The sequence below is a fragment of the Octodon degus genome, unplaced genomic scaffold (assembly GCF_000260255.1).
Source record: "Octodon degus isolate 3935 unplaced genomic scaffold, OctDeg1.0 scaffold00008, whole genome shotgun sequence".
Classification (NCBI taxonomy): domain Eukaryota; kingdom Metazoa; phylum Chordata; class Mammalia; order Rodentia; family Octodontidae; genus Octodon; species Octodon degus.
Window position 1 is genome coordinate 10,409,835 of NW_004524584.1, and position 17,792 is coordinate 10,427,626.

The 17,792-nt window shown below is 35.2% G+C and overlaps 1 protein-coding gene across 1 annotated transcript in view; it reads left to right on the top strand.

Annotated features, from left to right (window-relative positions):
* Positions 1–17,792, top strand: part of Mrpl3 (mitochondrial ribosomal protein L3) — a 37,591-nt gene that overhangs the window by 14,264 nt on the left and 5,535 nt on the right. Inside the window, exons 6-9 of the mRNA XM_023704436.1 lie at positions 203–263; positions 10,534–10,642; positions 16,313–16,390; positions 17,687–17,768. Coding sequence (XP_023560204.1) covers positions 203–263; positions 10,534–10,642; positions 16,313–16,390; positions 17,687–17,768 — 330 coding nt within the window. The remainder of the gene's footprint in view (positions 1–202; positions 264–10,533; positions 10,643–16,312; positions 16,391–17,686; positions 17,769–17,792) is intronic.

Here is a 17,792-nt window from a genome sequence, read left to right on the forward strand (position 1 = left end):
CCCTACACATAGTCAACTAAAAGCATGTTTGTTGAATAATTTCATTGTTTGGGTATTTCTAATGTTTATTATAATTAAAGTAGATAATCTCCTATTTTTTGAAATCTGCTAACTAGAAGGGTTATGTGATATATTTTTTGTTTAATAAAGTTATTTCTCTGATGATGAATGTCATACAGACTTTCCTTTTCTTCTCATAAAGGCACCCCTCTTTATGCTGCTCACTTTCGTCCGGGACAGTATGTAGATGTCACCGCCAAAACGTAAGTCCTCGTAGCTGTTCTCTTTTCTTTTTGTTCCTTTGTTAACTAAAAAATAAAAAAGAATGAATTACCAAGTCAATGGTTAAAAGATAAATATTCTCATAATTATAATCTGTGAAGTCACTAACAATACTGGTTTTTGAAATTATACTACATTAGCTTTATATGAAAAGTTCAAGTTATAACCTTTAGACTGAGTTGTATGCTTCTTGGCATAGACTTACAAGAAGGATCGTGATACTTAAGAGTATTTGTGAGTTGGGCTCGTTTCTGCAAGGATATTCGGAGGTACCCAAGGGATAGTCTGAGGATCATCACAGTGGTTGTTTGTTATTTTGATTGTTTGGAGATGGTCTAACTATGTAGTCCAGGCCGACTTTGAATTCACTTACGTTACGCAGCCTGGCCTCAAACTCAGCCTCAGCCTCCCAAATGCTGGGATTATAAGTATGTGCCACCTTGTCCAGGGGTTATTTTTTAAGTAGCTTCTATCCCAAGAAACTAAATGCCAACATTAATTCACTTAATGCTGTTAAATGTTTTGTATTAATTTCCACACTGTTACTGTTTTGTTGAAAATATAGGCCACAGCAAAAGCTGGTAGATACCATTACTTTGCTCAGCTATTTAGAGAAACTATGAACCACTAACTTGTTTTCTACCTCCCATTGTAGTGAACTTGTCCCTAGTTACTGCAGCCTCTGAAGTAATTGTTTTGCTATGTTTACACTGCTTTTATTTTCAAAACCTCAAAATATTAAAACTCTTTGGTTTGGTTAGTTGTGAAGGAGGATGTGTGGTCAATCAGATTGTTTTACTCTTTTAATTTCTGAATTATTATAATAAAGTACCTCATAGTAATTCTGTTAATTTATACACAGTTGGCGTTTTATGGATTCCATGAACTATTTTGCAGAACAAGTGGGATATACTGAGAAGCCATGCAGAGTCAGGCTTTTGTTCACTGATATCTGTGGCCAAGCTTGTGTCTAACTTGGATGAGAGACAAGCTTTTCAAGTGCTTGTGCTCACTGAATGCTTTCATCTCATATGCTGCTGTTGAGTTTCCTTGGCTTCTTTTTTTAGTTATTTTTAAAACTGCAGCCTCAAGGGAAGGGGAAATTGTTTTACTTTGTGAAGTCAAGTCATATTCCTTGAAAACATGATTGTGTACAGCTATATACCAGCCTCAACTAAACAGCTGTTAACAGCTGGAATTGCTGTTCATACAGTATCTAAAGCAGTAAGTTTCTAAACATATTAGTGAAGTCTCTTTGAAAATGATTAAATGAGAGAGGGACATATTGTCTGACAAGTAATCCCTCTTAAATCAGTCAAAGAAACTGTCTTGTGTTTAGCTAACAGCTGGAATTTGGAGAGTGATATTTTAAGGTTGTATTTTGTTCTTTTGTTACTTAGAAACTTTGGACTAGAGGGGTTGGGGAGATAGCTTGTTAGTCAAAGTGCCTGCCTGGCAACAGCAAGGACCCAGGTTCAATCCCTGGTACTGCATGCTAGGCTGGCCCCAGAACCCAGCATACCATGACAGCCAGCAGAACTGGGTACAATGGCGTGCAGCTGTAATCCCAGTGCTGGGGGGCTGAGACAGTAGGATCACTACAAGTCTGAGCTGCATAGTTAGACTCTGTACCAAATAAATAAAAGATTTTTAAAACCTAAAAAATGTTATACTAGATATTTATAATTACCTGTGTGTAACTATATGCAGAATTATTTTTAACCCACAGTCAGCAAAATTAAGTCCTGATAAAAGATGTATAGGGGAGTAGCTAAAGGCATTGGGCTTTCAATAGCTCTATGATCTAGATAACTTTCATTATTTTATCATTAGCATAAGAATAATGCCACCTACTTCATAGTCATGTTACGGAAATTGATTGAGATATTACATAGAGAGCTCTTAGCTCAGGGCCTAGCACAGTGGTGGACCACGTGCCACAGCCAGCATGGTATCATTGATAGTGCTAGAAGGTTCGCCATCACTGGCCGAGGACATAATAAATGCTCAGGAGTATTGGCTGCTATCACTCATATTCATCTCACTGCCTTTGTTTCAATTTTAAAAGGAAAGTTCTGCATTTTTCTCAGTAGAAAATACTTTTTAAATGACAAGAAAAAAATCGTTTCTCAGGTAAATAAACAGAAAAATACTTCTTTAAAATCAGATTTCATTGGTACATTTTGAATCACATTCATCATAGAGAATTTGTACCTGTACATGATATAACTTGATTCTTTTTTTCCCCATTCCCCAACCTTGCCTTTAGCCCTTCCCATTTACAAAAGCTTTGTTTCCATTCTTTTCTCATTTTTTTACTTTTCCCTGCTTCTCTCCCACTCCCCTTCCTTGCTTTCCTCCCTATTTTGACATTTAACATTTAACATTTTCTTATTTTGCAATGCCTGTTATATATTCTAGTCCTTATTTACATTTTCAATTTCTCACACCATAGAAACAATATACCATTTACATATATGTGCAATTTCACTTACTAAGAGTATGGCCTCAGAGAGTATCCATTTTCATAGAAATGTCTCAGGGGTATCCTTTATGACAGAGTAGTCCTCTCATATTTAAAAAAAAAAAAAAAAAAAAAAAAAACACTATGTCTTCTTTATCCATTCATCAGTTGATGGGCATTTGATCTGTTTCCAAGATTTGGCTGTTATGAACTACTGCTATAAACATGCGTGTGCATGTATTGCTGTGGTATGAGGCTCTTTCAGGAAGATACCAAGGAGGGGGCTAGCTAGGTCAAATGGAGCCTCTAGTCCTAATATTTTGAGGAGTCTGCACACTGATTTTCCACAGTGGTTGCACCAGTCTACAATTCACTGACAGGGTCTCACTTTGCAGCTAAGACTCATAGTGATCCTCCTGTCGCAGCCTCCCCAGCAGTGAGATTATAGTTGTGTGCACCATACCCAGTTTCACCTCCCCAGCAGTGGGATTACAGGTATGAGCCACCATACCCAGTTTCACCTCCCCAACAGTGGGATTACAGGTATGTGCCACCATGCCCAGTTTCAGTGGCCAGCTCAGTGCTGAGCTGGCCCGGTCCTTGTGCTTGCCAGGCAGGCACTTAGACCACCAACCTGTCTCCCCAGCCTTGATTGATTTTTTGATGATAGTCATTCTTTCTGGGGTAAGATGGAATCTCAGTGTTGTTTTCATTTGCATTTTTCGAATGACCAGTATTGAACTTTTTTTATATATTTCATTGCTGTTTCTACTTCTTCATCTGGGAAGAGTATATTCATCTCAGATGCCTATTTGGGATTGGATCTTTAAATTTGGGGGGGGGTGTCAATTTTTTTTGAGTACTTTATATGTTCTCACTAGTAACCCTCTTTTGTCTGAAAAATAGCTGGCAGAAGGTTTTTTCCCAGTGTGTACATTCTCGCTCCACTTTGTTGGTGGTTTCTCTTGATGTGCAAAAGCTTTTTAATAAGATGAGATGCCTGTTGTTGATTCTTTATGATAGTTCCTATATGATTGGGGTTTTGTTCATAAAGTCTTTGCTTACACCAATGTCTTTGAGAGTTCTCCCTCTTCTCTTTTCTAGCAGATTTAGTGTCTGTTTTAATATTTAGGTTTTTGATACATTTTGATTTTATCTGTCCATTCAGTAGTGTGAAAATACTTTTTAAATGAATAGAAATCACTAGGAATTTGTTTCTCATATTTTTTAATACATCAAGTTATGGCCTTACTTTAGACTTTTATAAAGCAAAGTATATTTACAAAACACTATTAAGTAATTTTAAAATTCTATACTATGTTCTACATATAGAATTTATAGACTAATGAGAATACCCTTGAAATAGTCTGATGTCTCTGATTTGCTAGAATATTTTTGTATTTTTGCTGTAATCTGATTCTCAAGAGACAAAATGACCTGGGTTGAAATCACAGCCAGATGCTTCCATTTACCAGAGATTGGACTTTGGACAAATGTCTTAACATGTCTGGATTTAGATTTTATTATCTTTCACGTGAGGGAAAGTGCTGAATACTCCCCAAAAACTCAAAAAAATAATCTGCCAGTTTTCCAGCTTACATAGTGAAAAACTAATACATGATGATAGCTTCACAATATAGGACAGAATGGTTTTCTCATCTACTGACAAATGTTATATACCTGGAGACCTTTTGAAGGCTCTTTGGTCCTTTTATAATATTGTAGAACTAGGTTTTTTTTTTGTTCGTTTGTTTTTGAGAGGAACAGACTACACTTACGAGAACAGATATGGTGTTCTGGGTTCATTTCCTTCCAGGAAATCGAAGGAATAACTGCCCGCTTGGCAGTTTTGTTTTGTTTTGGTATTTTAGGGAAGGGTCTACAGGGTGTTCAGGGTCTCGCTACTAGATTGGACTCATAGTGATCCGCCTGTTTACAGCCTCCCAAGAGCTGGGATTACAGGCACACCACAGTCTCAATTGCTGTCTCAGTGCGCCCTGGGGGGTTGAACTCTGGCCCCTGTGCCTGCTTGTAGGTGCTTTAATCTGCTGAGCTATTTGGCCGGCCCGTTGACTTTTTATACTATTGAGTGAGCTAGATTTTATGTCAGAAAAGCTCTGGACAGTGTACTCAGTCTCTGGTTGGTAAAAATGTTTCCAGATATTGGTGGGAAGTTTATTGTTTTTGACTAGAACCTGAATCCCTGCATTTCAGGTCATGCTGTCACGTATTTGTCTGGGAAAGTTACAGCCATAAAAACCTTCCATGTCAGCATCTAACTCTATGTGCATAGAGCACAAAGCAACTGGAAAATCCACCGTGTCGGACTCGTGCTCAGCAACTGTTTATCACTGATCAAATAGATCCGCATGGCAACACTGAGTTGGGTAGAAATTCACCATGGAACTTTATAGGGATCTTCAGTATACTTTGAGATAAGTAGAGATGAGATTAACATCTCACTTAACATCTGAGTAAGTTAAGTGGAGGTGAGATTAAGTAGTTAAAGTCTGAGTGAGTTATTGAAAGCTGTAATTAAAAATTAAAATGGGACCAGGGAGATAGCTCAGGGGCATAAGGGCCTGCCTGGCAAATGCAAGATCCTGAGTTTGATTCCCCTGTACCACACACACACAACACACACACACAAATTAAAATGTTTGTTCCTTATTAGTTTTCATGAATTATTAGTTTATAAGTTGATCCAGAGGGAAACTGTGAATAGCTAGTAAACCTTTTATATACATGTAATTTATTTCAGTAAAAAAAAGTGTCCTTTTTTATTGGAGGTTATTTTTATTGTTCTAAAACTAAAAGCATATAGTTGAATCTAAAATATAATAGCATGATATCTCATAGGAATAATAGCTGGAGAGGGTGGTGGATTGCAGAAAAGACAGTTTTGTTTTTCACAGATGAAAATAATGGAGAAGAAAGAAGGCTGGAGAAGCCGTGGTGAGCAAGAGACGAGCATGGGACTTTCACAGGGAATTTGCAAGGGACTGAGACTGGATGGGCCTCAGAAGGTGTACAGTCACTCCTCTCATGGACATTTTATTTTGTCTCCAATATACTACTACATTCAGAAGCATGCAATGAAAGGCACTGCCCCGCAAAGTGAAAAGAATGTGATGGATTTACATGAGAACCCTTTTGGGCATTTGTTTCAAAATGTCGAGGGATTAAAGTCTACATAGTTATCTGTAACAATTTATAGACTGCATTAGGAAACACTAACTTGTACATTTTCTGCTGCAGGGTTCTTAGCATCACACCTGTGAGCTCATGCCCCCTTCCCGTCTCTTTAGGCCATCCTAGCATTCCTGTTACATAACAGTTTTTTTTAAAAAACAAAAAACAAAACCTCTGCAGTTAGTTTATTAGCGTCATCCAGGACTCAGATGTTCAGTATTCCTCCAGAAATTACATAAACAAATGCAAATGGAAAGAGTCCAAGTTAAAATTATATAACAAAGCAGCACTTCATCACAAAAGTGTGTAAAATCACAAGAACACTATTTTAAAACACTGGCACTTAAAGAGCAATAATCTCAAAGCCCACAAAATTGCCATTTTTTTCCCTTAAACTGCTAAGCAGATAAACATGATTCTAATAAGTTATGTAAGGAAAAACTCAAATAAGTTGGGTTATTCATACTAAGATGTGAAACTCGTATTTTTTTCTCATGTCTAAATGGCAGATCGCAGTATAGAATATCTATTCCTTTTCTAATTTGTGCCCAACTTTAAAACTTACCAGTTACATTTCATGAGCAGACCATGGGTAAAGGAATATATAGCCAGTACTTTTACTGCCTTCACTGTAAATGCTAACCCAAAGTTGGACTTTCTTTTTTGTATAGTTAACACACTTATCAAATGTGTCTTTAGATAGTCCTGCCCTGGTGGTATTTTCAATAGCCACTATCCTTTCCTGGTACAGTATGGGGGTTGTACATTGACATGGAAATTTAAAGCAGGTTCTTGTTGGTGCACAGCACAAATTAGTTATATATGGGGACAGTAGCTTTTCACCTTCAGTTATGTCTGATTCAGCTTATACAAAATAATTGTCATTCTGTTAACTGAATACCACTGTGTAATTCCAAAAAAGAAAAGTTGCAGCTGTTTTGTTTACATTCTGAATGCTTCTAAGTAAATAAACTTTTTAATTAGTATTGTTGTCCTTTTCATAGTTCTGAAATTTTTCTTTAAAGGAAGCTAGTCTTTTGCTTTTGCCCATTTTGAATAACATGAATTATCAGTGTTTATCTTTTCATATAGTTAGTGGATTCCAAGCTTCTCTCTATACACACCCTGCATACCATTTTGAGACCATCCCACTAAAGGAAGCTAGCCCTGTTTCTTGCCATGAAACAGCAGTAGCCAGTGACAGAGTTTATTGTCTTCTCTAAGCCAGATTCTCTGGCTACATAATGTAGTTTTTGCTCATCATGCATTTACAGTGTATCAAAGAAAATGGGCTAAGAAACAAGTCATTAGTCTTCTAAAGTACATGATACCTCTGAAGTTTTTGATGAACTTTTGGTCTAGCAGGTGTAATTGCTCTAAATGAAACTGGGATTTCTAACATTGCGTTCTTCTTGACTTAGTTTTTACACTGACTTATTTTTGTTGCCACTGATTAAACGCTAGAGTAGGTAAGGGTGACAAGATGTGTGTTAATGTGTTGTATATAGTCTTCCATTAGGCAAAAATTTTATTTTTTATGACTTGTGAAACATTTGAAATGTGCCTAGGTCTTCTAAAGAGTTCATTTCTTGTTTTTGTTTTATTTCTCTCCAGCTGGGTGACAGCTGAGGGAAGTAACAGTGCACATACCTGTACCACCCATGATCAACAGGTGCACTCTGTTCTCCCTACGCTGAACCAAACCAATAATTTGTTGTGTCATTTGGCTTTTATTGTTTAAAGGCTATTTATTGACGAGGTTCCCATTGTACACAGTGTAACTACATGATATATTCTAGAACTAGATTGAAAAACAGTCTGTAAATAGCTGACAGTTAATTAGCCCTTTCAGGATACCACTTTCATCTTATAATCATTTACTCTTAAATTGAGCTCAGTTATCTTCCCTAATTTACCTGGCATGCATTTTACTGGTGCTTGCTCTCAGGCTGTCCTTTTAAGTAAGAGAGCATCAGTTTGAGAACTTAGAAAGTACTAGTAAATTTTCTACCAAGAATGACCAGTGTTTGAATGTGGTATTTTTGAAACATGATCATTTTCGGCTAGTATTGCCAGTCCTTCACTTTCTCCCTTTTCTCCCCAGTGTTACTTGCTAAACAACAGCAGAGGGCTAAATGACTCTCTAGGTATTTCTTTTTTTATTTTTAAATTGTCAGGTGTTTTACTTTGCAAGGATGCTCTAAAATTCTTTAAGTGGAAATATTTGAAATTACTGTCAATAAACACTAGCATAGGTAAGGGTGACAAAATATGTTAATGTTAATGTATTGTATATAATTTTCTATTAGGTAAAAATTTTATTTTATATGACTTGTGAAACATTTGAAATATGCCTAGGTTTTCTTTTAGAGTTCATTTCTTGTTTTAGTTTTATTGTTATTTTTTCTTGTTTTTATTTAATTATCTAGCTTTTCTTCACAGATATTACAGAAATACAGAAACATGTTAAAGTTCTGTTTTAGCTTTTAGTGAAGACTAAGCATTATTTTGAATTTTTGAGCCTTAAGAATTATAAGTGTTTAGAAGGCTAAAAACAAGAGGATCACTACAAGGCCAATCTGTGTAGTGAGACCCTGTAGACCCTGTACTAAATTCATTAAAAAAAAAATAAAATTATGTACATACCATTAGTGTGTTCAGTTGATTAAGGGGAAGAAAGTGAAATAAGCTACATTTAAATCATTTACAAATAACTTTTGGTGTATGACTTAGTAATATATACCTGTTAGGTTTTGAACATAATTTTTAATTGTTTTTGCATTTAATTCCTGATTTATCTAAAACATATTGTCTTGGTCACGTAGGCTTTCTTCAACCCATTCCTCTGATGATTCTGTGTCAACAAATGCATAGCAATGTTCTTGTGAAAGTAGCATGGTGTTTTCCTTTGCCCTTTTCATAATTTACTAGCTTTGTTAAGGTTAGGAACAGTTACATTAAAAATATGTTAGCATGTTCTCCAGTGAAAGCCCAAAGAAGTCTTCGTTTTAAGAGTATGGGAAAGCACATTGTGTATAGTCTTACAGTTCCTCCTAGAGCTTGGATTATATCATTTGTACTAATATATTTGACATTCAGAAACACACTTTAATACTGCTTGAGCCTTAGTATTGTTTGGTGTCTACTTGCATCATATGAAGCTTCTCTAGCTAACAAAATCTGAAAATGATTTCATTTAAAAATGAGATCTTAGATTATTAAGAAATTGTTTTCTGATTTTGCTTTTCTGTTAACTTCTATTCAGTACTGAAACCAAGATATATTTGGCATCTTCTAAAATAAATTTTTTTCATCATTCACAACATTTTCATTTTTTAATTATCATCATATTACATAGCTCTTGCTGCTTAATAGACATCACCCAAAGTAGAATAGCTTAAAATAATAAACATTTATTACATCAAAGTTTCTGCAGTTGGAAATTCTAGTACAACTTACCTGAATGTGTCTGGCTGAGGTGCTGTGCATTCAGGGTGTTTGTTAACCAGGGCTCCCCATTTTAATGTTCTACTTGGGGAGAATTTGCCTCCAAGCACACAAAGTGATAGCGAGCTCAGGGCCCAAGGTGTTATGGCCGGAACCAGCCTTGCCGCATGCCTCTCCATAGGACAGCTTACATGATGGCAGTTGGCTTCATTCAGAGCTTAGCAAACAAGAGAGCAGCTAGGTGAAAACTATAGTCTCTCTGTAACCAAATCTCAGAACTAGTGTTTTGTCAGTTTAGCTCTATTTTATTATAAGCTCGTCACTTGGTCTACTGAAACGGAAGGGAAGAGGAATGAGCAAGGACATCAGTACAGGGAGGTGGGGATCTCTGGGGTCCATCTCAGTGGCTGCCTGCTATATAGATCGTGAATACCTTGAAACTTCTAGAACTGTACCTCTCTTACTTTATCATCTACACAGGGTTATGGCAATGAAACTTCCTTCCTATTCAGATAAAACTCCCTTTGCTTACCTTGCTGTTGTCTCACAATCTTTTTTTTTTAATTCATTTTATTTATTATTATTTTTATTTTATTTTATTGGTGGAACCAGGGCTTGAACTCAGGCTCTTGTGCTTGCTAGGCAAGTGCTTATTCTACTGAGCCATCTCCCTGGGTCAGCTTTACCTCAAGCAGTTACTCCACATTGGACTTTTCATCCATCTGTTAATTAATTTAATGAGAAAAAAATAGCAATGAAACAGTTTCAAAACAGGTTAGTAGGACAGTTAAAATAATTGATACTTTGCATAGTGTTTTCGTTATAGTTATTCAGAGGACAAGGCACAGACATCTTGTCTAAACAATTTTAGTACAAACCTTTCTTATCATTGAACTAATAGAAGATAGCTGTATATCTATGCTAACTATTTTGTATACACATCCAATCATTTTGCATAGAATTAGACTCTGGGAGGGAGTACAAGCTGAGGCAGATAAAGATTGTTCCTTTGACTTGTTTGTGTAGCCTTTTCTATTTATTAGATAAGAAAGTTTGTTAGAACTCTAAGGTATTATCAAGAAAGTGTACATTAGGGAATGTTTTGCACTCTACAGTATTATGTAAATTCTAACGTTTGTTTTGTTCAGTATTGGTAAAGGTTTTCAGGGAGTCATGAAAAGATGGGGATTTAAAGGCCAGCCTGCTTCTCACGGTCAAACGAAAACCCATAGGAGGCCTGGAGCCATTGCAACTGGGGTAAGTATAACTGATAGTGCTCTTTTTAATGCTAAATATTGGATGTCTGCACAGAGAGTCCTGTCTTTCCTTGAGGTCAAGTCACATCGGTTTCATTTTAGGTAGGTCCTAGTACTTGTCACTCTGTTTGAATCCTGGCTTTCCATATTTTCCAGAGCCAGACTTGAGTTGTTTAGTTCTGTCCAACATACTTATGCCAAATATTCTTAATACCTTTCTCCTGTTCCTTTCCCTTTGACCTCCTGAAATACTGAAGCCATTGTAGAAATGAAAGGAAAGGATGCCTTTTTGTCTGGTTCCGTTTCTCACACCGTATTTGTTTGCCCTTACAAAAAAGTGCAGAAAGCTAGTCAAGGACAGTACCAAGGTATGGGAGGAAAATGATAGAAAACAAATGGAAAAATAAAGAGCCTAAGAAATGGAGTAAAGACCCTTTGGCTTACTAATTTATTCTTACAGAGATACACCATAAAGCACGTAGGGCGATTTCATTCTTTGTAGGCTCAGTAATGCACAGGTGGCAATATATTCTGTCTCTCATACTAAAGAAATACAGACTACAGCTACTCTGAGGCACTAAATTCTCATTTAGCAGGTTATGTTATCAAGCTGCTTAATTTTTGTCTTAGTCTCTAGTGAAAGGTGAAAACTCAGTAAGGGCACAGATGCTGTCGCTGATAGGTATACAACATAGTGCATCCCTAATGAAGTAGTGTATGGCATCACTTCATAGAGCTACACATGCATTTACACAGCAATCCTACTTCTAGGCATTACTCCTGAAAATATTCTTAAAAGTGTTTTTTTTTTTTATGAGGGCAGTCATTGCAGCCTTACTTGTAATCAGTAAACATATATGTCCATACCTGGTAATTGAGATTAATAAATGATAATATATCTACTCAGTAGAGTACTATGCAGTTATAAAAGACACTGAAAGTCATTGTAAAGCAAGTGATTTTCAGGATATTCATAAATACACATATTTTGTATATTTACAAAAAAAAAGGGCCAGAAATTAAACCAGAATATAATGAGATCTACTTGCAAAGGATGGGTAGAGACAGTATGGAAGGGAGAAGGACATTAAGATATGAAAGGGTTAATAATGGTATGCATGTGCTTACTCTTTCTGTGCTATTCTGTGTGAATACGTATGAAGAACCAGAAATGTGTGTAGATTTGCATGTTTGTATGTGTTATTTGAGTCTTATGTCTGCTGGAATGACTTAAGAGCAAAGGTATTCCATTGCAGTGAGCACAGATAGGCTTGACAACTTAGTTTCTAAATGTCATTCTTCATTGAAAAGAGTTCCTAGAATAATTAGCTTAATAATGCTTGGGACTCAAAGAATACAAGATGAACCCAAAATACTTTTACAAGCAAATGAAGTGGTTAAGTAATTGTAGGTGCATGAAAAGGACATTAAAAAACAAACAAACAGGCTTCTAGTTGGCAAACCTGAAACAATTTGTGCTTAAGCTAAAAAATGGTAGTAACAGAATTGATTGAATAAAATTAAATATATGAATTTATACTGATATGAATGAATTGAATCAACAGGTATGTAAATAAAAGGAAAAACGAAAGCTATTCTTTACAGTATAATGGCAGCTAATAGATTTGGGAAGGAATATTAGGGTTAGTGTTTTTGTTTGCAGCCATCATAGAAATAACTAATTTGGTCATAATTTGTCAGTAGATGCTAAAATAAATGAGAAAAGCTTAATGAAAACTACGTATTTACATAGTCTAAAGACAAATTGCCTATTAATTACAAAGGAAAAAATAATAATCATAGAGGTTTACCCTAGCTAACACCCTTAACTACGTAATCAGTTATACATCATCAATAATTGGGTAAACCAGCATAGTTAGCTCCTGGTGTGGTTCCTAAAAATGAACACATCAAATTTTTGTTGATTCTTGCCAAAAGTGTTGCATCACCTGAATCTAATTATTAGGAAAATAGCAGATAAACCCCCAAGGTGATGTTCTACGAAGTAGATTATACCCTTCAAAATGTTCAAGGTCATGAAGATGACAAATAATTGATTTGTATCAGATTCAAGGCTAGTGAGATATGATAGCTAAGTATAATTTGTAATTCAGAAATGAATCTTTAACTTGGAGGAAAAGATAGCTATAAAGTTTATAGCAAAATTAAAATATGGTCTTTGATACTATGTGTTTACTTTTTTGAGTTTTATAATTGTACTATGTTTCTGTTGATGTTAAGAAATACACACTGAAATGCCTAAAGGAGCATCATGTATGCCACCTAACTTCAGATAATATGAAGGACAGTGTACCCAGCAAATGAGGCAGTGTAAATTAGCAGTAAATTATGAGAGGTCTTTTTTTTCCTCCAAGGACACCTAAATTTATTTCTGTAGATTTGGATTTCACTTTGCCCCCTCCCCACACACTTTTTTTGTTTGTTTTTAATTAGGGCATTTTGTAGTATATAATCTTCACATTCTCTGTTTGGAGTTGCTTTATGTACATAACACTTCTCAACTCTGTCCAACTCCTTCCCCCATCTCTTGATTTCTTTCCCATTTGAGAAAGCTCCATCTCCATACTCCTAATTACCTGTCTTATTTTATTTTTTAGAATTTGAATTTCTCATATAAGAGAAACCACATGATATATAGGCTTATATGTCTAATGTATTTCACTAATATGGTCTCAAAGTCTAGCCATTTTGCTACAAATGACTCAGCTTTATCTTTCTTTATAACAGAGTAATACTCCATTGTGTGTAAGTACTACATGTTCTCTCTGCATTCATCTCTTGGGGGACATACACACCTCTTCTAGGATCTAGCTGTTACACATTGTGCTGCTGTAAACATGGGTATGCATATATCACTGTGGTATGATGGATTTAACTCTTCTCGGAAGATAACCAGAAGGGGAATAGCTCAGTGAAATGAAATTTGTAGTTTGTCAGTTTTTTATATTGACTTTTCAGCTTTTATAAATATGAAATTATTTACCTTATGTAAAAATGTTACAAAATTAGTAAATCAGAAACATAAAGTTAAGAACCAAAGCTATGAAACTTTTTGAAAAAATACAGGAATACATCTTTGTGACCTCCAGATAGGCAAAAACCTTAATTATAGCACCATGCATTGAAGCAAAAGAGAAATATGTAGATGGTTGACTTCAGAAAGACTACATTGATGTTTCAAGCAATGACATCAAGAAAATGAAGATAACTCATAGAATTGAAAGAAGTATTTATAAATCGGTCATATCTAGGATATACATGGAACTCTTACAAAAAGTAGTACAAGGATAATCCAATTTACAAAATGATAAGGGACCTGAACAGATATTTTTACAGAGAAGATATAGATGTAATTAGCTAGTAAGCACATAAAAAGCGTCTCAACATCTTAAGCCAGTAGGAAAATACAAATCACCATGAGATAGTACTTTGGGTGTGCTGGTATAGCATAATTTAAAAAGGCTTGTGATGACAAATGTGGACAAGGATATGAGAAATATACATTGGTAGCAGGAATGTAAAGTGATATAGTCTGATTGGGAAAAAGTTTAGCACTTGCTAAAAAAGTTTAATGTACAGTTGCTGTGTGTTCAATTAGTTTGGCTCCTGCGATAAACCCCGAAGGAATGAAAGCATGCACACTGAAGTTTATACCTGAGTGTTCATAGCAAACGTACTGAAAAGAGCCAAAGAGTAGAAACAACCCAGACGTAACAGCACAATGTTTATCAATAAAAAGGAAAGAGAAATTGATACTTCTGCAACATGAGTGAACCTTGAAAATACTCTGTTAAGTGAAAGCAGCCAGAACACACATTCTAGGCCTCAGTGTATACAAGATGTCTAACTGAGGCAAGTCTATGGAGACAGTATTAAGTCAATGATTTCACAATGCTGTGGCAGTGGGGAGTGGCCACCAAAGGGTATGGAATTTCTGTCTGAGGCTGATTTTTTTCTAAAATTGATTGTAGTAATCCACAACTCTTGAATATACTAAATCCAGTTGTAAATCAATAGGGTGAAATGTGTTATGTGTGAATTAAACTTCAGTAAAGTTTTCTTGTTTGTTTTATTTTGCCTTTTTGAATAAGGTTTTACTATGCAGTTCAGGCTGGTCTTGAACTCACTTTGAAAGCCTGGGCTGGCCTTGAACTCACACAGATCCTTCTACCACAGCCTCTCAAGTCCTGGTACTAAAGGTGTACACCACCACACCCGGCCAAACTTTTTTTAAATAGGGCTTATAAAAGGACCCATTCCTATGACTGAAGTTATTATTTGTCATGCTGTATGTTGTTTGTTTTTGTGTATAAACTTTCCTTGATTGGCTAGTAAATGCCTTTATATTCCTAAGAACTGGATAAAGAAAAGTAAAGTGGGCTAGAAAAACTAAGTGAGTCTTTAATAAAGTACAGTGCTTATTGCAGTATATGTATCTACAATGAATACATAACATGAAATATCCAGAATTATCTTCTTTGTATTTTTTTGTTCTTACTGGTACGTGTTTTCAGTTGTTAATGAGTGCATTCCTCACAGGGAGTTGGTACATGCATGTAGCACACCTTAGTTCCTTTTTTTCAAGCCGCTTCCTCTCCTTCTATCTCTGGGTCCTCTTCCATTTTCCAAAAGATCTATTTCCTCTCATTATCTCTCTTGCTCTTTATTTGTGTTTTGGATTTCTCATATAAGACAAACCATGTGATATTTAAGCTTGTACATCTGATTTATTTCACAATGTTGTCTCAAGGTACATCTGTTTTTATTTTCCTACAGATGACTAAAGTTTATCCTTTTCTATTACAGCGTAGTTCTAAACTGTAAAATGTCACATTTTCTCTATCCATTCATCTGTTCATGGCATGTCAGATACTTTCAGGGTTTAGCTAATGTGAATTGTGCTGCTATAAAAACTAGAATGCATGAATCAGTGTAATATAATAGTTTTAACTCTTTCAGGAAGATATCTAGAAGGGAATAGCTGCATTTAATGAAATTTTTCTTTAGGATATATTTTAAAATCATGTATCATGGGAAGCTTCCTCATTTTAAATGTAATTCATGCTTTAGATACAGATTTATTGTCCATTATTAGAGCTTAAAATCAGACTTTGTGAAGTTCTTTGATTTATATAAATCAGAGACAATCAGGGCTTGACAAACTATTGTAATAACTAATTCTCTTTAATCATTTTAGTTGAGAGTAACATCAAAAGCAAACAGAACCTTTTAGCATCATTCATATGAATGAAGCCAGTTTGATACGGAAGATTAACTGAAAATAGGCCACCGTCCACTATTTCCTTTGAATGGTGGTGTGGTGTGTATATATTTCCTCTATTTTATTCATAGCCACTGTTAGGTCATTTACTTCTCTCATTACTGAATTTGCCTTTCCTAAATCTATTTCTTACTCTGTATTTATTTTGTCTAATTTATTTGTATGTATCTAATTTGTTTTCTCTAATTTAGAAAAAAAAATCCTCTAAGAATAAATGTGTCTAAATCTATGTTCATTCCTTCACTGGACCTACCAGAATAGGGGGAAAGTAGAACTTATTATTAATTCCTGTTCTTAGTTTGGTTTGTGATTTGATCAATACTGTTTGAAATTAAAAGAAATGAAAACTGCTTTCATTCTGTCCCTTAGGACATTGCCAGAGTCTGGCCGGGAACTAAAATGCCTGGACAAATGGGAAACAGATATAGGACATCATTTGGACTGAAAGTAGGTTTAATGTGTCTCTTTCAGGAACATGCAAAGCGTCAGAGCATCTATTTAATACATGTTTGTGTGCTGTTCTAATATACTCTACAGTTTAAGGGGTTGAGGTTATATGAGTTGTGTGAGATAATAGTCATAGTGGAATAGTAATATATAGTCACTTCACATCTAAGCCATGGGTTATACAGCCTTAAAAAAGAAAAAATTTTATTTGAATTGGTAGATTTCCACAAAATATTACAGAAGGAAAAGATTTAGTCCTTCCCTGGCAAGCGCAAGGGTCTGAGTTCAATCCCCGGTTCTGCAAAAAAAAAAAAAGAAAGAAAAGATTTAGTCCGTTAGGTATAACACTCTTTTTGTAACAAGTAGATAGATGCTCCCTACCCATATGTGTTGCTAAAAACTATTTGCTATTATATAATCACAAAGAAAAATGAAACATTATATATCAGGTTCTCTTGGATTATATGCCAAAGTTTGGGTGGATAGAAGTGGATATCAGAGAGAAACAGTCAAAATAAAGGGAAAAGATAGCACTGAAAATGTCAGTCTATACTAACTTGAGACATATATAATAAGTTGTATTATAATAGTGGTTATCTAATAAGATTTTGCTAAAGTAATTAATGTTTATGTATGTTTGCACATGTATTTCAAAAGCAAAAGAAAATAAAGTGACCCATAGGAACAACAACCAAAGATAATTACCAGTTAACATTTTGGTGCATGTTTCCTACCTCTACATATATATCATATATAAATTTTGAGCAACAAAAGCTCGCAAATTTTATATAATGATATTGGAGTTGGCCAGAGAAGGAAGAGAGGGTGCGTGGGAATAGATGATTTATAGTAAGATGTTTATTAGGGGAGTTGACTCACTTGATTATGGACCCCAAAAAGTCTTAAAACAGGCAGTCTACAGATGGATGCCCTGCGATGTCTGTTCAGCCCATTTATATAGAAATTAGAGCCAGTAGTGGATTCTGAATTTCTAGGTATGGGAACTTGAAACAAAACGAAATTCTTAATGGTGCCAAGAGTCTTATTAAGTCTTGATCATCAGTTACATTTCTATTTAAAGTGAGAATTTTCTACCACTTCATTAAGACATAGATATCTGTAATAATCTTATATTCCAAGTCATCCAATAGGATTTGAAATTTTTCCCTGCTTATTTGACATTTCATAGTGCTAATATGATTATTACTATACAGGCTATTTTCCCCACTCTTAGTAATACTTAAGTATATTCTCAAAGCTTTAACTCTTAAAAGTTGATCTTATTTTCTGTTTTAGGTCTGGAGAATAAACACAAAACACAATATAATCTATGTAAATGGTTCAGTGCCTGGACATAAAAATTGCTTAGTAAAGGTATGCATTTATTTTCCTTATTTTCTCT